The sequence below is a fragment of the Watersipora subatra genome, chromosome 3 (assembly GCF_963576615.1).
Source record: "Watersipora subatra chromosome 3, tzWatSuba1.1, whole genome shotgun sequence".
In the NCBI taxonomy this organism is placed as follows: Eukaryota; Metazoa; Bryozoa; class Gymnolaemata; order Cheilostomatida; family Watersiporidae; genus Watersipora; species Watersipora subatra.
In genome coordinates, this window is record NC_088710.1 from 22,219,624 (window position 1) to 22,247,247 (window position 27,624).

General features: G+C 34.0%; 1 protein-coding gene across 1 annotated transcript; it reads left to right on the forward strand.

Annotated features, from left to right (window-relative positions):
• Positions 1-8,535: 8,535 nt before the first annotated feature.
• LOC137390430 (protein FAM227B-like) lies at positions 8,536-26,858 on the forward strand. The gene is made up of 12 exons (XM_068076762.1): positions 8,536-8,724; positions 9,461-9,566; positions 9,952-10,101; positions 11,083-11,300; positions 15,223-15,426; positions 17,792-17,918; positions 18,234-18,347; positions 18,507-18,643; positions 21,228-21,460; positions 22,739-22,892; positions 24,308-24,427; positions 26,637-26,858. The coding sequence occupies exons 1-12, from the start codon at positions 8,536-8,538 to the stop codon at positions 26,856-26,858; spliced, it is 1,974 nt and encodes a 657-aa protein (XP_067932863.1).
• Positions 26,859-27,624: the final 766 nt, after the last annotated feature.

The following is a 27,624-nucleotide window of genomic DNA, read 5'->3' on the forward strand; positions in this document are numbered from 1 at the left end:
TTAAAATTCGGTGTCAAAGGTTTGTAGCATAGTTGAAAAGTGTGTCAATAGAACAGATTGAAGTAATGTATTTTTAGTTTTTGCAAAATTTTACGTCTGTTTTTTTAATTAACAATTTTAATTCACATTTTACATTTTGCAAAAAAAGTTAAATGCCTAAGTTGTCTTAATGCCGAAATTTGATGCAGAGCGTTCATAGCAACAACATCCGATCATTCGAACCGTAAGCAAATTCGTTTGACTATTAGCTCCACGCGTATGGTCCCACATTACGTACGCATGTATCTTTTACTTTGGTATCGAATGTTGAAAAATTGACATTTCATTGAAGCATGATAATAACTTAGAAACTTTGTTGCACGAGCCATTAGCAGACACCAACTAAATCAGTGTCAGATCAGATTGTTCTTACTGAGAGCCTTTAAAGGCAAAAAGACGTGAAAATTCAGTTTCAAGAACCTTTTTTGTTTATTTTTTTGCCCATATTTAGTTTTTTAGTGTGTGCCCATATTTATGGCTGCGCAGCCTGGGCACATGATTGCAAAAGAACTATCGTGGGTTATTATCGATTGCTTTCACAGAACATTGTTTTCTCAAACAAATATTCAAACCAACCTAAAGTAAAAGTTTTGACAATTATTTGATTCTTAAACCAGCTTACTATGTTTACACGCGTGTACATTGCTGATATCAATGGCCACTGCTTTTATTTTTGCTAGTATTTTTCAAACGCTGCATCAAACAGAAGAAGCTAGCACTAGTTATTATCTCTATCAAAACAATTGCATTAGTATTTTCAAGTGGTTAACCCTCGAACTTATGATCTCTTTTTGACTGCTGGGTTTCCAGTACAGTAGCAGAATGATCGGCTCATTATAGAAAGTCATTCAAATACCTATCACCTAATGGAAAAACAACCACAAGTTCGAACCTAGACAAGTCTCGAAAGAGGTTGATCCGAATCTAGACAAAGGTTGGTCTGAATATCGACAAATATCAAAAATTTATGCTGTACTGTACACCACCAATATCACGGTGATAGAGGAAATTTGACACCCGCAAACTAGAAATAGCCTCCAGTGGTTATCTGATGAAGTATATAGGCCTAAGTTAAACGAGGTTTAAATTGATAGCATGCCTTTGCATAATCATTATCATAATGGTGATACCAAAATTGTAAATGAACGGCTCAAGAGAGGAAATTGGGAAAATCAATGAACACAAAAAAATAATACAACTCTAGACTGTAAGACTATAAATTTTCATAAATAAAATAATGATGCAAAAATATAATAACTATAATATTAATAAATTTACTTATTATCATAATAAGATTGGTACCAACAGCTGTCGAGATTGGACCAACATCATTATACAAAGTCGTCAAGCTTCAAACCCTTCAAGGTTTGAACTATAATCCACCTAAAGCATCTGCAATGTTAGCAATTGCAAAAATATATAACAATAACTTATATACAAACAGAAACAACAATCTAAACAGACGAATATACGACATCCATGCCTTCTTTCTTGCACTTATTTGCTCACATCGAACATTAATAAGTGTTTTTGATGCTGTATTTTTCAAGACTGCCTCTTGTTGAATATATATGCTCGGGTATCAACTCACAGTACTATGCATGAGTTACTAATCTCTGCATGTATTTAAGTATACCTAATTGCTAATATTCTGCCTTATGGACATATAGTTTTAATTTCCATGTCTATTCGCTACTAATTCAAGTGCCAGTTATCATTTTTTGCTTCAAAAAAGACTGCAAAAATAAATGCTGTTTTTGTTGTGTCTGTTACTACTAATGAAAAGCACGACTTAAAAGTTTATGCCCCTGTCTGAGAACATGAGTTCCCTGTCATTAGTTCAGCTTTTTCAGGAATTTAAATCCTAATTAATTACTTCGAACTGAAGGTCAGGTATTGGAATCTCTCACCCCATTCAATTGTAATGCAAAAAATAGATATGAAAGAGCAACTTGAAAAACATAGCACACATAAATATTAGAATTTAATAGGTAGTAAAAACTGCGACAGATGAATAAATGTGCGCAAAACATTTAGGACCTTATTTTGGCTTGCCAAGAATTCAATTGTCGACAACACTGCTACAACGTAAACTGTATTCTTAGGTTATTGTGTCCAAAATACTAGAATAGTCTCCTCTATAAAAGGGTCCATCCATAAATAAATGGATTTTTTGGCAAAATTTCAAAACAGTAATTTCATTAGAATAATGCTTCACATATGAAGTATAAATACCAAACTCTGAAATAGAAAATAATTGTGGGGGTAGAGCTCCTCTATTGTGTTTTAATAGTTTGCTAAAGTTAGTGTATATGCACAAAAAACTTTATGGCCATAATGGCAAGATAAAGATGCTTGTACACAGTATACATATTACTCTGAATACAAATATATAATTGTAATGGATATCACAATGGCTTTGCTGCCCGTTAATGCATAAATTAGTATTGTGTGCACTGATCTATTGGTGTGGGACTCTTTTATAAGTTGGCATGTTTTGAGTAACAATAGTGACAGGAAACATCAATAAGTTTCTACTACACTTGTATTATTAGTTCAAAATTAGTAGTAATTTGTTTTCAATGCTAACATTATACGCTGTACCTTTAACTAATTTCAGTTTTGCTCAAAGTTGCACACATCTTCAAAATTTGTGTCACCGCTGTTACACTGTCACCATTGTTACACCCCTCAACTCATATAATTATAGGATTAATTTGAGTGAATTTCCGATTTAACAGTAATTTGTGGTGTTGTTGATGTTCTCATGGATGAGCTCCTCATTATATTGTAAATTTAAGCCATTGTGGGAACTTAACAAGCTTCTTCTAGCAAGTTAGCAAACGATTGCTACCTTACAAATGTATTACTGAGACTTGCGACTCCATACTGAGAATGGTTCAAAATTTAATCAAATCTTTTCATGGGAGTAACTTGTAACAAGTGCTTGAAACAAAATATTGTTAAATGGAAAGTCTGCTGGTCATTACTTCTTTCAACATAAGTAAGACAACATCAGCAGAGCAGATGCGTAAATATCGTAACAAAATATGTCAATGTTCAAAACAATAGACACAATATTTGACTGCCCAAGCTAGTCAGAATCAAAGGAGTAGAACAAAAAGAAGAGCTCGACTTACAGAAGAGTAATTGGACAAAACTCGAGAAACAGCAAGAATTCGAGTTTAGCAATACAGAGATCGGGAAAAAACTTTTGAAAGTAAAATTACCAGGTATGTACATTTTTTTTCAAAAAAACTTAATGCTTTACTACATCTGTGTACATTATGAATGTTTTAAGTTAATGTTTAAGTTATTTTGTTAAAAAATATGTTATTAAAGTTTAAATTCATTTTTTGTAGCAACCCCTTCCCAATTTGGCAACCCACAATCTGAAGATAAAGCTGTACAAAGATTGATTGAGTACTTCTAAACAGCTCTAACAAAGGTCGCCAAACTTTCCATAAACTGGCAATGACAGTTGAACTATCGGAAGATGGCAATAGAGATGAGAAAAGATAAAATAAAAAAAGTAAAAGTATGCCATTGGAAAATTTCACCTTTTTACCCGCAACATTTGCACACTTGTGGTGGCAAATATAATGACTCGGGGTCGAGAGAAGAGGCTGTTGAAAATGCTACAGGAGACAATCGGCACCATTGAAGAGTTCGAGTCCAGCATCAGCTCGACGGAAAGTATGGTCCTCAGTAGGGTCACCAGGCCAGCCTTGGCAACTGAGTCCCAGAGCGTATCGCTGCGAAAGCATATATAAAGAGCGTCTATGAGCCAGGAAATCAGAGCACTTGGCAGTCTTATTAAAGCGATTCAATTGTATGCGCCAATAGTTGATGGCATTTGTTGTATTCATATACATTTGTGAAATATATATTTGCAATCGTACTTAATTAGTTTGGTTTTTGTGGAGCAGTAAAGCTTAGTAAAATAAAGCAGGCTTCTTTTACACACATGAAGTTGGAACTTTTGGTTTAGTTAGCAGTAACATAAACAATCTTTAAGCCTAAGCAAGTATGTTCCAGACATATGTGATCTATCTCCACAACATTTTGTACCCTAGTTTATAATTCGAAAAGATATCTGCTCTCATGAGCTGTTTATAAATTGTGCAACAATCTCTCTAATGAGCTTTAGTGTACCACTATTCCTTTCTACAAATATTTGTTGCTACCTTAATATTAGTTTGATCCTGATGACCATGCAATTAGTGATCCAGAAAGTGAGTGCGATTCCGAACCCATCAAACAATTAGCAAGCACATTGAAAGAAGGTGATTTTGTGCTAACATTGCTGCCTGGAAAATAAAACTTCTAAGCATTATGTAGGATTGGTAAAAAGTGTAGATGCTCTCGAAGCTGAAGTGCAGTTTTTTTTAAAAGAGTGAAGCCAAAAAGCACTTTTGTTGTTAATACAAAAAATATAGTATGGGTAGAATTTCATCACATAGCCAAGTCACTGTCTTGTCCTACTTTCTCTAAAAGAGGTCAGTACTGTTTTACAGAAGATTTAGAGCGTGCGGAATGATCAAAAACATTTTGTTAGGACATTCTCACAATTACATGATCAATATTCATTTTTTCATTTTACGTTATTTAAGCTTAATCATGTTTGTCATGTATTATTACCATTATATTATTATATTGTATACTTTGAAACCAATAAAAATAGTTCAAGTTAAGGCTTGTCTATGTATATTGTAATCATCAGCTTTATTACCATATTGATCTCGTTGCAGTGAACTTTAATACTTTTAAGTTTACAGAATATAAGAAGCGTAACGATGGTGACAATCGAATGTAACAGCGGTGACATGTTTACAAGCATGTAGTTCACCACTACCATCTAATATCTGTATAGATTTTTGTGCATATGTCAACAAGCTTCTTTAAAATAAGACAAATAAGTTTATATACATGTAATTGTGCTTCCCACCACATCAGAGAATTTTAAGGATAAGCAACTAGCTTTTCAAAATGCATATTTCTCTGATGTAACGCGAGTGACACACTAACTACAAGATTTCTCAGTAAAAATTAACTTGAGTGTGACATATTATACATCTTTTGAAAGAATTTGTTGAGCTCTAAGAGAATATCTGATTTAAAATCCTCTTAAATGCAATGCCAATATTTTATAATTAAATTTCTGCTCTAATTGTAACAATGGTGATTATGGATAGACCCAAATGCACTTTTTTTGAATAGATTTCGAGCGTTGTAGCTAAACTTGATGATGTACACAACAAAGCTGATGCTATAAAACATAGTTATTATTGGCATGTACAAAAATCACAATGTTAAGCTACATAATGAGCTAGGTAATACTGCAGCATTTGAACGCTTACGTCAGAAAGCAAATCACTTTAGCTATGATGTCTATTATCCTGTAGCCCTTACTACTTTTAAAACCTGGTGTTTTGAAATGATAGCTAGAAGCGGAAGGGAACTATTTTAGATATTAAAAAATTGAAGAGATTAGCAGTAGATTAGCGCGACTCTATTCAATGTTTTCCTTTTGAATAGTTAACTGATTGGAGAAAAAGTAGCAGATTTACATGTAAAATGGCATTTCGTTCATACCCGCAACATTTGCACACTTGTGGTGGCAAATAAAATGGCTCGGGGTCGAGAGAAGAGCCTGTTGAAAATGCTACAGGAGACAATCGGCACCATTGAAGAGTTCGAGTCCAGCATCAGCTCTGCGGAAAGTATGGTCCTCAGTAGGGTCACCAGGCCAGTCTTGGCAACTGAGTCCCAGAGCGTATCGCTGCAAAAGCATATATAAAGAGCGTCTATGAGCCAGGAAATCAGAGCATTTGGCAGTCTTATTAAAGCAGTTCAATTGTATGCGCCAATAGTTGATGGCATTTGTTGTATTCATATACATTTGTGAAATATATATTTGCAATCTTACTTAATTAGTTTGGTTTTTGTGGAGCAGTTGAGCTTAGTAAAATAAAGCAGGCTTCTTTTACACACATGAAGTTGGAACTTCTGGTTTAGTTAGCAGTAACATAAACAATCTTTAAGCCTAAGCAAGTATGTTCCAGACATATGTGATCTATCTCCACAACATTTTGTACCCTAGTTTATAATTCGAAAAGATATCTGCTCTCATGAGCTGTTTATAAATTGTGCAGCAATCTCTCTAATGAGCTTTAGTATACCACTATTCCTTTTTATAAATACTTGTTGCTACCTTAAAGCAGCATTTAGTAAAGTACTTCTATTCCAAAAGAACTAGTGGCATCTTCTAGTTAAACTGCTTTCATAATCGAACATTTTCACATATCACATTTTGTTGCATTCACATAGTTCTGACATAATAACCAACCAAGCATTGTTTGGGAATAAATTCATTATCTTATAAAAAGAATTTTTTCCAAAGACTTGTTATGGTATCAGTATGCTGTCCAGAAACTCTAATGAATGGTTATATTGTTCAGCTGAAATGTATAACTTTTCAAAAACAGAACAATGTATAATGTTGTGATTATTAGAGCAATGGTAACAAAAACAGAACAGTGTATAATGTTGTGATTATTAGAACAATGGTAACAAAAACAGAACAGTGTATAATGTTGTGATTATTAGAGCAATGGTAACAGAAGCAGAACAGTGTATAATGTTGTGATTATTAGAGCAATGGTAACAAAAACAGAACAGTGTATAATGTTGTGATTATTAGAGCAATGGTAACAAAAACAGAACAGTGTATAATGTTGTGATTATTAGAGCAATGGTAACAGAAGCAGAACAGTGTATAATGTTGTGATTATTAGAGCAATGGTAACAAAAACAGAACAGTGTATAATGTTGTGATTATTAGAGCAATGATAACAAAAACAGAACAGTGTATAATGTTGTGATTATTAGAGCAATGGTAACAAAAAACAGAACAGTGTATAATGTTGTGATTATTAGAGCAATGGTAACAAAAAACAGAACAGTGTATAATGTTGTGATTATTAGAGCAATGGTAACAAAAAACAGAACAGTGTATAATGTTGTGATTATTAGAGCAATGGTAACAGAAGCAGAACAGTGTATAATGTTGTGATTATTAGAGCAATGGTAACAAAAACAGAACAGTGTATAATGTTGTGATTATTAGAGCAATGGTAACAAAAACAGAACAGTGTATAATGTTGTGATTATTAGAGCAATGGTAACAAAAAACAGAACAGTGTATAATGTTGTGATTATTGGAGCAATGGTAACAAAAAACACGGGAAGTAATGTAGAGGAAGGAAAATAAGGTTCCCAAACTACGAAGCCATATGGAGACAGCCTTGAGCACAACCAGCAGTTGTCTAAACAGATTACTATTCCGTGCAGTGGAATGATGATTGATGCAAACAAACTTTGAACACACATATAAACATGTAAAATTTTTGATGATTGACTAGCCATCTAATGCCTATCTATATATATATATATTTCTCAAAGTTTGTTGTATGTGTATAGGTGCGTCCAGCTATAGTTATTATTTTAGCATCGCGCCCATGCATTACGATGCCCTGTTAAGGAATATTTTGGATTCAAGTATATTCAACACAATGCTTCTTCGTATTTTGTTCCTTAGGGCTTACTTGTTCCTCTCCAGGATATCGACAATGATTTTTCACAAACTCAAAATACGGCGATTGGTGCACTGATTACATATGTTATTAAAATATACACGTTGCTCGCCGTGGCTAGTTCAGCGTTATCCGTTATGGTAACTTTTCTTAAGCCTCTATTTTCGGGTTTTTATAAGGTTCAATTGCTATATCACGGTCAAGGGCAATTCTTTTCACGCGGGCAATTGTATTATCTTCGTAGGAAGAGCCTCGACATTCTCTTCCCGTTCAGTCAGACAAATACAATACGATATCTCATTTTTACATTTGTACCAGTATCGAGAGGTACCAGCATCGTCGTATTCAAAATTTTAATTGAAAGCTTCTGGTGAAACAGTAACCTTTTTATACACACACACTTCTATGCAAGAATTTATATTATTAATTGAACATATTCAGGCGTTTCATTTTGTTTTCTCAGTTGGTATTAATTGTATCACTACCGAATCATCTTTTATTGTAATCGTAGCAAAACAGCCTTAATTTAGCTATTACTAGCTAATTATTTCACATTTGCATCTAAACCCTTTTATAGCTGTTTTATTTTTTTAAATTTGTTTGACCTAAACAAAACATTTTTCTCATGATATGAAGTTTAAAAGTTACAGTTGTTTTACAAAGTTTGAAAACCTTTACAGTTGTTTTTTATTTTTTCTCCTAATTTATTTCAACTACACAAAACACATGATATGAAGGATATGCAGTCCAAAAGTTAGAACGGCAAATGATGTTATATGTTATATACAAATCAATTTTCTGTCCAAAGACTTTTTATTACTCAGGCAACGCCGGGTAGCACAGCTAGTATCAATATAAACAAGGTTATCTTTTTATAGAGTGAAACTGTATTATATAGATAATGGACCTAAGAAACAGTGCAGATAGCATACCAGAATATGACTCAAGGGTAGCTGATATCATGGCAGCTTTGGCTGTAGAAAGACCTGGAAACCCATCAGAAGGTCATGCCAAGCACGCTCTTCCAGAGTCTTTAGCAAACCAAAAGATCCCAACGACGGTAGAGGAGTTCATGGAAATGGAAGACTTGGTAAGCTCTCAGTAGCTTTACTGAGCTATAGATAAAAGTAGAGATAATAGCGATTTCATAGAGTTAAACATATATAAAGCTAAATAGAATCTATGGTAAATAAAGTTGTGACTTGGCTAGTAGGTTTTAGATTCAAATCTATGAAGTCACAAGACTGACTAAAAAATCTGTGAATTCATTCATAAGAATTTTAAATATAGTTAGGATTTAGACAACATGGTAATCTAAAAACTCTATTGGTTACAATCATAACTGTACGATACGTCCGCAACTCTCTGTCAATCAAAACTTCATTGTTACACCTAAGTTCTTTGGTGACCTAATTTCCGGCTTTACTAGCCAAGTATAAAGTTCTGTTCCAAACTTTATATCTGTTATTGATACGATCGACAGTTCATCACTATAATGTTGTTTCCTGGTTGAAACCTAAGTTCATTGGGACATGAGAACCAATAAAGTACATGAATATAACTGCGGTTTAAGGTAATAGAACTATGGCATTAGAATCTATAGAAATGAGTTATAGAAGGCAATTACTTTTCTGCTTACGAGCGGTATCTGAATATAGTTAGCTATGATCTCAAGAAATTAAATTTGTTCACCCGAAGTGTCACCACATCTTGTTCTAACTAGAGCATTAGTGCTTCTTTTTACATTATTTTTTTGTTTCTGTGGATATGAGATTTGAAACCAGCCACAAAGACAAGCTAGCCTGTATTCCATGCTTTTACTGCAGTCAGAATGGCCGGAACACATAACTTCCGAGTATCCGATAGAGCATGATCCTAAGTCCGTCTGCGGTGACCTTCAACAAATACAAGATTACCTCAGGTCATCAGCTCGTATCCTTTTTCAAATTATTTTAGGCCTAAATATTCATCATTTTCTACATTTTTAATAGCTCGGTAATTCTTGCCTTGTGATTGGATGTGATTAAGGATTAGCGATTCTAAATAGAGTTACATTAGCCTGGGCATGGCTCTCTTGGGTGGGGGGAGAGAGAGCCATGCCCAGGCTCTCTCTCCCCACCAAAGAGAGCCATGCCCAGGCTAGAGTTACATTGTTTTGATACTTGCAGTAGAGGTGGCTACATAGTACTCAATTTGCCACTTTCTACAAGTAAAGTGCTTGAGATCTTTTATTCTCTGACTTGCCTCATATTATTATTTTTAAAAAGATAAAAGATTTATTAAGTCAAAATGTTTGTCCCATAACTCAGTCTGGCAGCATTAGAAGACCAGCTCGCTTCTCTCAATACACTTGAGCAGAGAATAGCGTCTCTTCAGGCCTCTTATGAGAAGTACTCAGATGCAATTCTCACAGATGAAACGAGGTTTTCTAGGATAAAACAGGGGATATTCTACTCTAACATAGACAGTAAGGTTATTAGCGAACTTATCACCTCTTCAAGCTGACCTTGCACAAAACTTTAGTAGATTCTATCAGAAAGTGTCAGTATTTTTCTATCATTTGCGATTTTTTTATGATTTTTAAGGTGATTTGACCTTTAGGATGTTTCAAGATTAAAATTGACAAAATTTCATTGTGGTTAAAACAATCAGAAGAAAAATACAAGCAAAATGACATCACTAGTTGCTATCGTTTCTATAATTGGGGTCGGCGATGATGTTCAAGTTGCAGCGTTACTATCCTCTTAGTTTCTTTGCAATCACAAATGATCAAATTTTGTCGATTTTATTCTTGAAACATCCTGGCAATCAGATCACCCCAGACATAGTGTCTTTGTTCACGAGTAGTTCACTTGCTCATATTTACTGAAATTATTCTGTGCTTTGTATTGTTTCAAAAACAATGATATGAGTTTTTATTTGTTTAATGTACTAAATAATAATATTTGCAGTTTATATAAGCTGTTTTTGTGAAGTCTATAATGCTAGATATTAGGTGGAAGGTTGACTTTCCGATAGCGATATGGTAGTAATTGGTGCAGTGTTTTAAAATGACTAAATGTTATAGAAGCTTATACTATGTTTAATTGCAGTTCATATCAATTTTATAAACTAGAACTAAAGTGCCCCTAAAAGTAAATCTATTCTGAAGGCAATCTGTTCGAGTTGCTATAAATGTTTCTGCTTAATTAAACCGAGGCATGCTGGATGGTTTAGTTGAGTCGGCTGTAGGAATAAAGGAAATGTAGTTGGTTGAGTATCGTAAAGCTCTTATCATTCAACCAGTCTGAGGGTTCAAGACTAGTGCACTGCTTTTGCTTTTTATTCTGTCCGAATATCTAGCACAGAATATTTAAGTCTTGACACAATTCGATGACTAGAATGGAAGATTTGATTTGTAAATATTGTAATAATAGGTTTCAAGAGTACGATTTGGGCTATCTTGCAGAACTCTTTATGACTGAAGTCTCTGCACAGGCAGACCACCAATCTCTGGACAAAAGCAATCGGCAAGTCATAGCTGCAGGACAAATGCAAGAAAAAAAGAAGCGTGACGTGAACTTTACCAATTTTGCTGGTTTCCGAGATAGTGAACTTCCAGAACTTCCTGGGCAGCTAGAAGCACCCCAACTATTGCATCGTGTCACACAAGCACAGAATTTTAATGTAAGATGAAATTAGTTAACCTCTACCAGCGTTGCTTAAGGAAGCTAGCATTTCAGCTTCTGTAAGATATAAAATTACATTTCATGTCATTGAATAATTTTGACCTTAAAGTTTTGGCCTCCAAACATCGTCAATATAATATGTGACATCACTCAGGTGTGTATAGTATTTTATTTTGGAGAGACTTTTGGAGCAATCCGTGAGTTTTGAAACTTTCCTAGCGGTCGACCAAATTAAAGATGAATTATTATTAACATCTAAATGGAGCTGTAGGCATTAAACTTCCTGTTCAAACAAAATTATTACAAAAAACATGAATGACGTGTAAGTGTTTAATATGGGGCTCAAGTTTTGATAATAATAAAAACAGTTTTATTTTACGTAATGTAAAGAATTTCAGATATGTATATCAACAGGCCAGAAGAGGTCTGTATATATAACAGTATTATATGTATAAACACATGCATTTATATATAAACACATGTGTGTATATATATATATACACATGTGTGTGTATATATATATATACATGTATATATATATACACATGTGTGTGTATACATATATATATATATATATATATATATATATATATATATATATATATATATATATATATATATATATATATATATATATATATATATATACATATATATATATACATATATATTTATATATACATATGTATATACACATGTGTTTATATATATATATTTATATATAAAAACATGTATACCGTAAGTCCTTATGCTCAAGCCACGCGGCTTGTCGTTGGGCGCGGCTTCTGGTTCAAAGTCATAGGCCGCGACTAAAGCCAAGTTTTTAAAACTTACGTGAGGCTTAGGGCGGCTTCTCGATAAATGCTGTCTCTGCTCAGTTCCGCGCTATAACCATAGAATCGCAGCCATGATACACTTTTATGTACGGGATTTTGGCAACCTACTCATTTATTTTTAAGGTCATGTTTATGGAATACTTTAGACTAACGAAGAATTTATCGCTAATGTTTAACTCACCACAGTCATAGGTCATCAAAACCGTTTCTTTCCTGACCGCATCTTTCCATAAACGTGAAGCCTCTAGCAGCGCAATAAAAATCTAGCTGAGACATGGCAAGTAAGTTCTTGATGCAAGGGTTTAGGAATTTTAATTCGAACTTGGAAGTGAAAGAAAATTCTTTTCACGCGTACTGATGTAGCCTGTTTTCTTATTCAAAAGGAAGGGGCTATAGCGAAACTCTTCTAAACACTCTCGCTCCTGAAGGGGTCAAGGACAACAAAACCTCATTCATTAGCCGCGGTCTGTGGGCGTGCGCGGCTTGTTGGAGGATTATTTTTTCTTGCATGAGTCATCTGGTTTTGAGCACAAGCCGCGCGGCTTGAGCATGAGGACTTACGGTATATATAAAAACGTTTTCTCACTCGAATTTACCCAAGTGCGGGGTAATATCTACCCATGCTTGGGTCTCCTACCAGAGACCTGGGAGTTTGAGCACTCGCCCCAAGGTCATAGTCATTCATCTTAGCACACTTTCCTGCAAACCACCTGTGTTGACTGTTGCCAGTATTTGGCCAAGCAACATTTGATATGTTTTCAATGACACCTGCATATCAAATGAGGCTTTCCCAAATGGTGGCAACACTGTGGTTTGCAAGAAAGTGTGCCATTAGGAATAATTAAAACCTTGAAAAGAGTGATCAAACTCCCAAGTCTCTGGAAGGAGACCCAAGCGTGGGTAGAGATTACCACCCACTTGAAAAAACCAGGATGAAAAAACAATTTGTTCATGTTAAGTATAAATCTGTATAGATATTTTTTCATTTTTTTATATATGTTTATTTTAATGTTAGCAAGTTTCAGTCACATAGTACTAGTGCAGTATGTTTGATAATCATCCTGATGCCATGGAAGCTGAACATGGCATCATGACCATAACATTTACTATGTAACCAATATTTATATTTGCTTCAGTAATCTAAACTTCTTTTCAGCAGCGAACAGCGCGTCTTCTAAAGCTTCTTATTTGTCTTTTGGCCACCGTTCCCACGCATTTTACTGTTACACATTCTCTAGACTTGATGTTGTAGAGCCACATTTATCTGCCTACGCTGCTATGATATTTCATCTATGTAGTCTGGTTTTTTTGTGTAGCTTTTTTTCCGAGTTTTCAGCGTCTTATTGTGAATTAACATTTTCCTCCTCTCCAGTTGAAGTGTACAACTCTGTGCTTCTATTTTAAATTTTCTATTGTGGCATATCGTTTGCTCGCTTAGATGTATGTATACTTGATTACAGCCTAACACTTGCTACGGTATTCTATTGTAGCAACAACCGGTAGGCATACACGCTGTCTCGCTTTTGCTATTGGTCTAGTGGTAGATCATGTTGTGCACGGTACAGCCAAGATATTAGATAGGCACTTACTGATATAAGCTACAGACGCTTGATGCATTGATAATATTAGAGCATGTCGTACGAGGTGCAAACCAAACTTGCTGTTCCATAACGAGAGTTGTTGTGTGATTGGATAATGCTGACTGAGATTTTAGCTGGCTAGGATTTGCTAACATAACCCGTCTTTTATAGCGTAGCATTTGATTAATTGACAACAAATGTTAGCGTTAAATCTCAGCTGCGTCTGGTATAAGATGGCATATGTATACTGTGTGGTAGTGAACACCGTAGTTTCTGTTGTCACATTTCGTGACTGTTGCACATGACATAGGCTCCCTACAGCACCTCTTATAGCGGTTCCTCTCATATTTACAATCTTTTCTCGTATTCTCCACAACATTTGTTATTTAGTTTAAACATTTTTTGGTTTTATATTTTTTGATAATCTTCTAGGCTTTCTTTTTTGAACTAAACTCAATTCTAAAATATTTACTATAATAAGAGCCATGTTGGTCTGTCTACCTAAAAAACATGATATTAGGACACAAAGTTCTATAGTATTTTTTTCTGCGCTAAATAAATAATGTAAACGAAAAATAATATATAAAAAATAAGATTGCATCACACGGAAATCCAACCCAATACTCAATATCTGGACCACTGGACCACCTTACTTCCGTACTGAATACTTGTGCACATAGTTATTACACATGATGGTCTCTCACTGCTAGCGTGGTAGTCAATATAAAGTAACCAATTAGCATATTGTTATCATTTTTTTAAAGATTAGTATTGAGGATGCTGTGTATTTGAGATCTCTTGCAACTGTATTTTTGCTGTGAAAAACTGCTAGCCCAAAAACGATGGCAACTATCTGTTCAAGTCAGTTTCTGTGATTATCTTGTGGTATTGTCACTTTTACGGCATGAGAAGTTGATAGGAACAACATGATGGCTTTTCCCACTTTGCCATGATGTACAAGGTATAAAGTTTTTTTGATGTATCACATATAAGCCTTCCATGATGCAGGACTTGTAAATTTTCCTAGATATAACACGTTTAAAATTTCCATGATGTATCTCGAGTAAATATAGTGGCTTTTACTAGGTGAAATACATGTATTATCATCATGCGATTCATGCAGCATGAAAAATAGGCAAAAAAAACAGCCTTTCTCTGTATAAATCGAAAGTAAGATCACTGCTTGCTTGAAGTCAACTCAAATCAGCTTTTTGACACTTTAATTGTGTGTTTGCTGTCAACTATATAAAGTGGGTTGTTTCTGTTAAAGCCCGACCTTTTGTAAAAACAGTACTAAAGTTGCGTAAAGCTATTAAAATCATAAAAAAGATAAATTATTTTTTGAATCTGACTTGTGGTTTTTCATAACATTGCAACCTTTAAAACTTTGTCATACTGCAAATATTAATTTATATTAAAGCATAAATCTTTTGAACAATCTCACCTGCCAATGCTTGCCACCTGCTGTCAGCTGCATCGTGATTGTTTACTCTATACATTTTAGGCCGGTTTTGAGAAATTCTGGAAGAAGATATTTTTGTCGGAAGCATCCATTGCTGTAGTTCATGACCTTTTTTGGTGGACTTTCATGAGAATATTCAAGCCAAACACTCAGGTGCAACAAGACCAGCTTTTTCACCGACTTGCTGACAGTTTTGCTGCACTTTTCTTCAGCATTCATCCTGACACCCGAGATAAGATATTTAAGGTGTGTTTCTCATCCCACAAAACTGTATTTGTATACATAGATATGTACATGTATATATATATATACATATATATATATATATATCCCTATTGTTCGGTCTGTCCATCTGTAGCTATTACAATCTTGGAATCTTGCAAGCTAGTACTCAAAGCACTAACTTGCTCAAATTAGCCATTGTCAATGTGCCAGGCTAATGGCAAGTAGCAAGCAACTACATTACCTGCCGCTGTTTATAAGCTGCTTTTTAATACCTTTGCAACGCCGGGCATTCTGCTAGTAGATATGTATCTATAAATCTCAAAGTTTGTGGGTATGTTCTTCCGTAAATCTGGTTATAGGTATTAAAATATTGGAATAAAAAGCTCGCGTTGTGCTGGATTAAAACACTCGAAGATGGTAACCACAAGTTTCGAACCGTGCAATTAACCACTAAGCCACGCCGTTCTTACACTTATTGCACATATCATACACTGTATCCGCTTTTCTCTATTGCACACGCTAAATGACGTATTAATTGAAACTATTAACTTCATGAAACACGATGGTTTTTCGTCCTCCTCATATTTGGATTAATTCGTTTTTCGCCAAACGATATCAACTAACATTTCTCTCAAAATAAAATTTGGCAATTGTATCTCAGTTCAGCATCAACCGTTATGATAAAAACGGGTTCGCAAACATTAAGTGATAAAATTTTAGTTGAAAGTTTACTAAAATGCATAAAAAACTTCCTTCAAGTATGTTTTTAGTAAGGTAAATTCATTTAAGTTAGATTCAGCGTTTATGGTACATGTCTGTCTTGAAGATAAGAACTCTGCACGTAGTACATTGTAATGTAACAATTTCTTGCAGATCATAACCACAAAATGCACTAGTTATTGTAGTGAAGTTATTGTAGGTAATTAAAATTACTAAGATTAACATATTATATTGTTACTATTTTTAATGATGATGCTTCTGATGGTTTTTACCAGACAGTGATTGCATTAAATAATTACTTTGGGTTTCTATACCACTCTACACATCAATACGATATTTTTGCCATATGATGCCAACTCTGAAATGAACTTAAATCATATAATCATATACCAAATAACCTTTTTCTTGTAATCGTAGCAAACAAATTATATTTAGCCATTACTTGCTAATTATTTCACTTTTACATTTAAATATTTTGACAATATTATTTTTCCTCCTAATTTATTTCAACAAAATACTTCTTTCATGATATGAAATTTAAAAGTTATAGTTGTTTAAAAAAGTTTGAAAACTTTTACAGTTGTTTTCTTTTTTCTCCTAATTCATTTGAGCTGCACAAAACACTTTTCCCATGATATGAAGTTTAAAAGTTAAAAAGGTAAACGTTGTATATCTTAAATAAAAATAAATTTTCTGTCCAAAGACTTTTTTATTGCTGTGAATTCACTAGTATACATATATATGCATATATAATATATATTATATGCATTTATATATAAATAAATATTCAATCTTTTAAAGTCATAAACATGGAAGCATTTATACATCCTATAGTATATGACATGACACATCATATATTATATACAGTACTGTACATGAAATATATAATACATTATATTCTATAATATATTATATATTTCATGTAAATATTCTATAATATATACGATAAACTATGGAATGCGTAGATTACTATATGCTACAAAATATATGCAAGATATATCTTGGTATATATGGTATACAATATGGTAATCATACTATAGATTACTTTATAAATAGAGAATAAGCCATATTTTTAAGTATTCAAGGTATTTTATCATTTTATTATTATTATTATTCTGTTTCATGTATGTGAAGCTTCACAAAATTCTGAGTCTAATTTTCACAAATTGAAAATGGTTGTGTTATGGTCAATATTCACTCCAGCAACGAAAAACGTTCACGTTTTTTTCTAAACACTTTAGAGAGAAAGATTTATTTAATTTATACCAGGGCTTTATTGATATCAGTTTTCTTTTGAACCATATAAATAGCCCTGAGTCACTCCACTGGAGGGTAGTACATTCTTCATGCTCATAGGATACGCACATTAAGATTGTAGGCACTCACAGTTGTTGCTTAGCTAAATAGGTTTTTACTAAGCAATATTACAGACTTAAAACCCTAACACAATTTGATGTTAAGATGTTGATCTGTGCGTCACAAGAATGGTAGTCATCTCTGACTATGAGGAGTTTCCCAAACTTTCACATGGCCACATTGGAATTTTATGACAAGCTTTGCACTGTGAGAATCAGCAGTAGGTTACAAGAATGTATCAACAACTTAGACTCACCTGTTGGAATACAGGTCAAGTTGGGGGTATATAGTTAATATCTGCCTCTTGTAGGTTTACCCTGATATCCTTGCACAAGCAATCTTCATGATCTTTTATGACGCTTTCCCAGAATCCCACCGAATGTTTGGGCCACTCTTCAAAGAGGAAGTTGTTAGTTACTGCTGGGAACTTACTTCAGGTTTGATTAGAATCTTGCGACTTGTGCAGCTATAGGCACTGGTGTATTCTTGTTTATGGATAAAACTTAAAACATATTTGTTGAATGAAGGTTTTTTCAATTTACACCCATTCAAGGCTGGTTAGTAATTTATGGTAAAAGTGTGAGATTGTGAGTAGATATAAATTAAGTATAAGTAGATAGTTTATGGTGAGCTCTGGTTATGACTTTCTATCTATTGACCAGCGTTTAGAACATCAAAAGCACAAGTCTTACGCGGACAGAGTATTTATGGGCTTTGAAAGATCAGTGTAATTGAAAAAAGATTGTTTTTAGGAACAAAACCTCCTCCAGACACATGGCGAGAATGGAATATGGAGAGGCTTCAGAATAAAGTAAAAGATGACAGTGATGGAAAACAGATAGTTACTAATCTTGAGGCTGGGATCGGTAAGAAGATTATATTTTAGTCATATTCTGTTTTATTAAATTATTATACACCAGGTTTTGAAAGAGGTCAAGTTCAGGTGCTTTCTTGTACAACCTTTCGCTCTCAGTTGGTTATTGGGTAACCATGAGCTAACCATTTGGTTATCTCATTTTTCGCAGCACCCAAGTTTGACTTCGAAGGACTCACCAGATCTCTCAACAATCTTGACACAGAGGTCATAGATGGACAAGTAGTCCAGAAGTTTCAACAAAAAGAAGCAGCTAAGGTTCAGGTGCAAGAGAAAAGAAAGAAGGAGGTACCATCCATAGTACTAGAATAGCTCCTACCTAAGTAACCCTTGAAATTAAAACTGTTCTAATAACAGCACTCCGTATATCTGAGACAATCGTTACAATAACAAGAGCAGGTCTGCACATTTGTTTGAAGTTGGGAAAAAATTGCATCATACACTGGGTGAGCTCACAAGTTTTGGTACGATAGACTGACACTTGCTAAGTAACTGCGCTAATCAAACACTTCTGGATATTTAGAATAGCTGTGAAGATATTGGTTTTCTGTGCTTTATCGACCCGACCTATCTGACAATCTCTTACGGCACACTGTACTGCTAAAGTATTAGTTAATGTAATGGGAGCCAGACTGGGTGACAAACCATCAATATTTGTCAAACTGCATATTAAAGCAAGTCAGAAAAAGATTTTAGAAATAACAGAATATTAGGACCATTTCATCTATTCAACATACAATGTGGGGTAGTTAAAACTGTTCAAGTTGGACTGCATTGCTAGGACCAAGTTCAAGGTCTATATTAAAACTAATTCGATATTTTAAAAATCTTTGACTCTGGCCAGTCTTTATGCTACGTTTGTCTGATTCTGATAAACAGCACTGATGGAGTGCAACATGAATTTAACCAATCATATGTTGCAATAGTACCACAAATACAGTGGTGACATTTTCCGTTCTCTAAAAATATTAGCTAAAATAGCATTAGCTGTGTTTACGCCGGGACAATTTAAAATCAATACTACTTAGTAATTACTATAATTATTACACATACATGCACATAGAGTGTAGCATTAGTCTGACTTTCTTTGGTGTTTATGCTCATAGAATGTCAAAATGGAATGCATATCAATGTCATATTTCATTGGTTAACAATATTGACACTTTTTGTATAGTCGGAGTTTGAGTTGGTTTGGTATCGTTGGCAAAATTTATTTCAATTCGTGAACAGGCTAGATGTCATTCCAAATCCAGGTCTTTTAGCGAAAACACAACTCCAACAAATCAGCCAGGTGTTAATGTACTTTTACCATCAATTCTTTGCATTGGTTATAGCTACTCATCTGCTGGCATGGTTGTAAAGTAAAGAGATGATACAACGCTAGTTCTTTATGAACCAGAACATTATCGATTTGGATTTTGCATATAACTAGTTGAATACCCGGCATTGCATAAATATTAAACAAGTTTTTGCATGAAAAATTTAGATTTAATTGTCTAACTTTCTTTACCCTATAAATTTGAGTAACATAAGCTAGTCTAAACTTTTACTATAATAGGAGACATGTGTACTCCTTCAAATCAAGCGGGGAAGAAAAACCAGCCTCAAAATCAGCCTTTCCACATTTATCATAATCTATAACTCTCAAAGTTTGTGTATATGTATGTCCAGCTATAGTTATTAAAATCGTGGAATTTATATTCCGCGATCGAATGGATTTGAACTCTTGGAAATTGTAACTACAAGTTTAAAGTCCGCATGCTTTACCACTGAGCCATACAAAGTGTAACAAGTTAAGACTTATCATATACCGCATAACAGTATGCGCATGCCAATTATTTTAGCACTGCGCCCATGCGTTACAATCCCCTGTTACGAAATATTTTTCCTAAGGTTAAATTACTATATATGGGGTCAAGGCCAATTCTTCTCACGCAGACAATTATAGGAAGAGCTGCGACATTCTCTTTTCATCCGGTCAGACAAAAACAGTACAATATGTAATTTTTACATTTTTACCTGTATCGAGAGGTACCAGTATAATAATCATAATTATATAATTATATAATAGTATAATCATAATAGTATAATCATATAATTTTGATGGATAGTTTCTAGTGGAGCAGTAACCTTTTTTACACACACACTTTTATGCAAGAACTGTTATTATTAATTCAACATATTCAGGATTTTTATTGTTTTCTCAGTTTGTATTAATTGTATCATTAGAGAATCATCTTTTATTATAATCGTAGCAAAACCGACTTAATTTAGCTATTAAAATGTACTTTCTAATTATTTCACATTTACATCTAAACCATTTTATGGTTGTTTTATTTTTTTAATTTGTTTGACCTGCACAAACCACTTTCCTCATGATATGAAGTTTGAAAGTTACGGTTGCTTGACAAAGTTTGAAAAACCTTACAGATGTTTTTATTTTCTCTTAATTTATTTCAACTACACAAAACACTTCTCTCATGATATGTAGTTTGAAAGTTAGAATGGCAAATGTTGTTATATGTTAAATACAAATCAATTTTTTGCGTGAAGACTTTTTTTATTACCTGGGCAACGCCGGGTAGTTTAGCTAGTACGAAGTACAGCAAGTATAAAGGTCAGTGGAATTTGTTTTTGAAAGTCTAGTGAGTCAGAGACCACCCAGGTAGTTTTATAATTAGAGATTTATAATTTATAATCGGGATTTGCTCAGAACCATGAAAACTGTAAGTCTGTGTGGAAACAGGATGTTATCAGTGCATTAGATAAGGATATAGAGTTTCTTCTTCTCTGTAACACGCAACTGAGCAAAGTTCTTTTGATATAAACTATCTTGAAGCAAAGTATTTACTATTATTGATATACATTTTAGTCTTCCTACATGGGGCCTGGACCTCAATACGAAAAAGTGCTATTCAATCTAAATGGACTCAGTCCCCTCATCAGCCAGTTCCTCAGTATGCGGCACCTGCGAGATCCCAACTTAGCTGGCCGCAAAGTTCGTAGAACTGAGATCAAAGATCAGCCCGCTGCTGAGAAAACATACCAAGATGTTATTGATGAGAAAAAAGCTTTGACTCGCTCCAACCAGATTCATTATGCTAAGTAGGTCACATACAAATTTATCTAGGTCAACTATACCAACTAGGTCACTCACAAATTTATCTGTGTCAACTATGCTAAGTAAGTCACACACCAATTTATCTAGGTCAACTACACTAAGTAGGTCAGCTGTGAGTACTAATTATTAATCTTTGCCGAGCAAACAAACTATTATATTATAATAGCTGTACATTACTTGGTTAATACACAGTTGCATTTTTAGTTAGAAAAAATTTATATTTAAGCTTTCATTGACCTCAGATAACAACTAGGGTAAATAGATTATCTACATGTATATATATAAATCTCAGTATTTTTCAATTGTTTGTTGGTCTGCTTGTATGTTGGTTGTTCGCGTGTCCAGTTATAGCGATAACTAAACTTCCACATTTTTAAACATGCATTCTAAACCACTAAACTACATGTCTAACAGGCTATAGTGATGAATAAATGTGAATTCACTTATGCACCTGCCAATCCTTAGTGGCTTCACTCTTCAGATAGTGAACTTCACGGTTCAGCTAGCACACTAGAAGATAATGATTGCGTGAGTGAGGGAGCATGCCGCTCATAATTAGGGCTCTTATTATAACAAAATTACTAGTATAAGTTACTCCAATTCATGTGGTAACGAAGCTTAGCCAATTAGAAATAACTTTTCTGTGCAAAAACTTTTTTATTACCTGTGCAACGCCAGGCATTCAGCTCGTCTCTTGCATAATGTGATGGTAAAACAAGTCAATATAATATTAGTGAATGTACCTTACTATTTCGTACAATTAGCCGCTACCTTTTTCTGATGATTTGAGCCATGTGGTTTATATAAGGGTGCGGCTATTCCGTGGCTTTTTCTTTCATCGCTAGGGCGCTTTAACCAGAATCTCCGGTTAGTGCGCCTCTAGCGGTGAAAGAAAAAATGAAACAATGCCTAACAGTACTGTTCCGTTAGGCACTAGGTTAAAAATCGTCGGTTAATATGGAACAGTGCCGTTAGTCACTGTTCCATTTTAAACTGCAAAGTTGCTGCCGTGTTAAAAAGCATCGTTCTGAGTTCTGCGGCCTATATAAAGGTGTGGCCTATGTATTGTTTTGTTATTGTTTTTTTTGGAAAATAAAGCAGATGCGGCTTATATAAGGGTGCAGTTTATAGTTCGAAAAGTAGGGTAAGTACATGTAGATAAAGTTCATGTGTCAGGTCAGCTAGTGGGCGTTTCAACAACTAAACAATCTCAGATGATCACCAATGGTGACGGTACATTTTGTCTGAATATATGTATCCAGGTTATGCAAGGAGACAGAAGATGAGCTCAACAGAATAGAGAGAAAGAAAGTGATGGTTACAAGAGAAATAAACAAACTTAAGAACAATCCTTCAGCATTCAAACAGTCTGGTTTAGATGTCAAGTTTGTTACAGACAGACTAATGACTAGGATGGTATGTACCCAATGATAGTCAGAGGTGTATGACAATTAAAACCAGGTGTATATATTGTAACTAATAACTTGGGTTTTGTTCAAGTTTAGAAGTAAATAGTACATGCAGTGTATACATACACATATATGTAATACTTACCCAAATACCTATTTATAACACATATACTTACTTATCTGTATATCACCGATACAAATACATGTACATACTCAGATTTATACCGATCTGTCATACTCATAGAAATGATACGCATCGCTATAATAGCTTTACATATTCGTACAAATACAGATACAGTAGAAGCTCATCCAACGTAAATATTTCGTTCCAGGGATGTTTATGTTATAGAGAGTGTACGTTATACGAACAGTAAAATACATGTAAATTACCTAATCAGTTCCAAGATCATTCCAAACTCACCCCTTTGGCCATACAAATAGGAACTAGACTTGATTTTTAATTTGTTGGCTGTATCGTAACTGTAATACTATTAGTCTGCACTTGACAACTTGTCTCCTTTCTTACTGGCTGTATAGACAATGATTGCAGTAATTTTGAAATAGTTCGATGAGGAATGGCACATATTCGATCTTTTGTCAATTTCGATTCTCTGTTTTGTCAACACATCTGATGATCTGTCACGGCGAACTAAAATGCCATGGAAGTTCTATATAATAGATATCACGCTATATGTACGTCTTTTTCTCACAAGTGCAGCAAGCTATGTCATCGTTCAAATCAAGTACAAGAAGTTATTTTTAAGAGTTTTGTATGCAGTAAAGTAAGAACTTTGCATAATCTTTTTATTTTATGTGGAGTTTATATATTAGGAGTTATAGAAGCATGTACTGTATTTGTAGTACTTACACATATGTATTTGCATTACATAATCTGTATAACAGTATGCCCTCATATTTCTTACTCTGTGCAAAAGACAAGCCTAATTATGAACAGTATCAGGTAGTCAAACCACAGAGTAAAATAAGTAGAGATTAGATAGTAATAACTAAGCATAGACATAGAGAGCAGTTAGTACCGACTCGGCATAGTCATAGAGATTAGTTAGTAACAACTGAGCACATATATTTAATGAATGACATGTAATATAGAAAGATAACCCAAGCAGCTGTACTGTCATTTATCCAAACTGGTTCTCATGAACTCTGAATATTAATTACTATTTTACTATTATATTATGAACTGCTACAAGGTAAGCAAGCTATGAGCAGTATCATGAGTTTGTGAAAGTACACTTGTCTTACTAATACAAATAATGATGCGCAAGAATAGCTTGCAAAAAGCAAACAACTTCAAAGACGTATATTTAACAAACTTTAATCAAGTCGGCTCTTAGCCAAAATATATGTTTGTTTATTTGTTTATTCATCTTTTCTATCTAAAGCTTGATTCGTTTTATTTAGGAAGATGACTCAAAGAGGCAAATAGCCCCAGTTTTAGCTAGCTCAGGGGAGATAAGTCTAGAAAGAGAAACAGATTCTGATAATACTGATGAGGAACTGGAGAAGATAATAGAGGATGAGGTAAGTAACATAACCTACTGGTATGTTCACATGTATAACCCTTTTTATTATTTAGTGGTAATTGGTTTGGAAAACTTGGGATACCACCCTGAGAAAAGGCGATGTGAATATGCAATGTGAGTTGCATATTAACAGGTTGCATAGTATATAGGCACAATCCACATTTAAAAGAGACAATTTTCATGCTACTGTCTTATTAAAATAAACAAGACCATTTCTATAGATACTACCCCCGCCCCTTACTCTAGTTTTACTCATATAAGATAATATAATATTATACTTTTTATAAAACTTGTAATATATAAGTACAGAATTTACTCATTCAATATGTACTACACTATTATTATAGCAACACTAATAATACTATATGTTATAATTTATCATTATCTACCGTATGATATGTACTACCGTTTAATACAACATATTATAACTTGATGTAATGAAATACATTATTTTATAATATTTTATAAAATGATATAATTCATGATAAACTATACGATAATCTTTACCATAATCTTTGCCGTAATCTCTACCGTAATTTTTAATATAATTAAAGTCATAGCTGTTTGTTTGAAGTTGTGACTGGCTTCAAAAAAGATTGTATCATGTGAAATTTGAACTTCCAACTATCAGCATAGCAGCCCAGCTCGCTACCATTTGCCCAATCAGCAACTCATTAGTGTTGCAGAATAATTGTATAAATAAATATTATGCTTAACAATCTCTTACGGCACATCAGACTGCCAGGGTGTAATAAAATTTTATATAATGTGTTAAAGTATACTACAATATAGCGAGAAACAACATATTTTATTTTGTCTGGTTTGTTATGTGTTTTAACACTGCGTAATACCAAGCATTTTGATATACCATATTGGAACAACATATAACGTAATCAAATTTATATATATATTAATCTCAATGTTTGTCTGTCTGTTGTTTGTGTGTCCAGTTATAGCGTTAAAGTTATAGGAATGAAAATTCTGCTTTGTCCTGGATTTGAACTTGGAACCTCCAGGTTTGCAGACATATGTGCTTACCATTAAGTTAGGCGGCTACATTGCTATACAAAGGAATAATTGTGGCCATACTCATTACACCAGTTGCACTATGCACTCTTGAAGTCCTTGAGAAAACGCTCTTGGTTACTACTAGCATGCTTGAAGATCACATTTGATTGCATGAGAGATCATTACGAGTAACGATGCTCTTTAGGTAAAAACACACTAGACGGTATTTCGCGCGATATCGCTCTGCGTGGCGCTAATCTGCGCTAGAACTCGCTCAGCGAGCTTATGCAGAGTGATAACGCTAGACATTCTCTATTACAACTTGATTGCTACCGAGATGTATTTCGATTAGTTGTTTTTTCCCATAATGCATTTTTATGACAAGTAATTGTTTCTTATCGATGTTCACCAACGTACAGCAGCAACATTTTGCTATTTTGTTGCAATTGAAACATCATCAGAAGGAACACTGAATTGGTCATATATTTAATAGAAACACTCCCAGTCCTGTAAGACATAGCACACACAAATTACAAAAAGTCCTAGTTGAAAACCAACTTTTGAGGTCAATTGTTGCGCAGGTTGACCATTTTGAGAGTGGTAAATATTTAATATATTAATATTAACAAACTAGTATAAAGTAAACTATATATATAAATCGTGAAACATTACTATTAAAAAGACAAAAATTGTTTTTTCTTATGTCTTCTTGTAGTGTACAGTCCGTGAAAGTGAGATACGCTTAGTAACTAAAGCGGAAGTTGTTTACGTCCTTGCCTAGACCGGCGCTATATTGACTTACCTACATTTATTAACAATGCCAAAGAAACTAATGATACAGGGAATTTTATTGGCAGTTAGTGAACATGCCCACTATATCGTTTGCTGGTGAATCACTCAAGTGCGTTTAGACACAAGCCAGTGATATCTTCGCCATCCTTATGATAAAATCGTCTAGTGTGTTTGGACCTTTGTACTAAGTTAATTTACTAGCTTATAAGTTAATTATAGTTAGCTTAAGTTACTCAAATTCATTTGGGTAATTATTTTATTACCCACGCAATGCCAAGCATTCATCTAGTAAAATATAATACTGAAGAATATGGAATACTTGTATTTTTGACAGATCTGATCTCCTAAATGATATTCTTATCCATCTTAACCAAAAAAGAACAATTGTTTATTATTACATTGGTCAGGCCCTGTGTAACCCAGACTCTTATGGTGGAGGCATGCAAATACTTGGAGGGACGAGAAAGGAAACTGATGTATATGTCAAGGACAAAGCACGAGCGTCTGAGCGTAAAAAACAAAAACAACAACAAAGAGATATACAGAGACAATTTCGAGAAACTAAAGCCCATCTGAAGATGAATGGAAAAGAAGATTCTGACACCAGCTCAGCGTCAAAAACTGGTTGATGACAATTCATCAGAGCAGCTGTAATAAAACCTTTTATTTCAGCTTTTTTGACTTCACAAAAGTAACAGTTGAAGTTTATTTTAGATTAAATAGCTCTACCTCCGAGAGCTGGATTAAGCTAAACAGCAGAGCACTTGTCACTATGTAGTAGAAATGAATAATTAAGATGAAGAAAGGCAACAATTTTGTAACAGGCCATGATAGTCATAGATGAGACTTAAATTATTGTTGGAGTTGTGGATTTGTAAACTAAAGTAAAAGATTGTAATAAACTCATGTAATTATATTAACCATAATTGTGAGATGTTGCAGCACACTTTGTAAATATTGCCACCTGGTGACATCAATAAACAACCTTAAATATAAAGATCCCAACTTTTGTTGTCAAGGTCAAGAACTACAAGTAATGAGTTTCAACACAGTACATCACTAATAATCATATTATGAAATGATTCAGCAAAAGTGCAAGCATTGAGGCTAGTAGGTAAATCGGGTAGAGTGCTGTGAACAGTCATCAATTTTCAAATGCAAGTTGGTTGTTTGTATATAGCAAGGGATAGTCTACCAAAAAAGGTAACGCAAGTTTCATAGATTGGAAGAGTATGCTCAAAAATATAAATATATAATGGATGTAAGGTACTTGTGTATAAATTTGGTGATAAAATGGTAACATAATTCCTTTCAGCTTTATTATTTGCCGTAGGGCGAGTATAACTAATTTATAAAGTAAGTTATTTCTGTTAGTCAGTAGTGCTAATATACAGA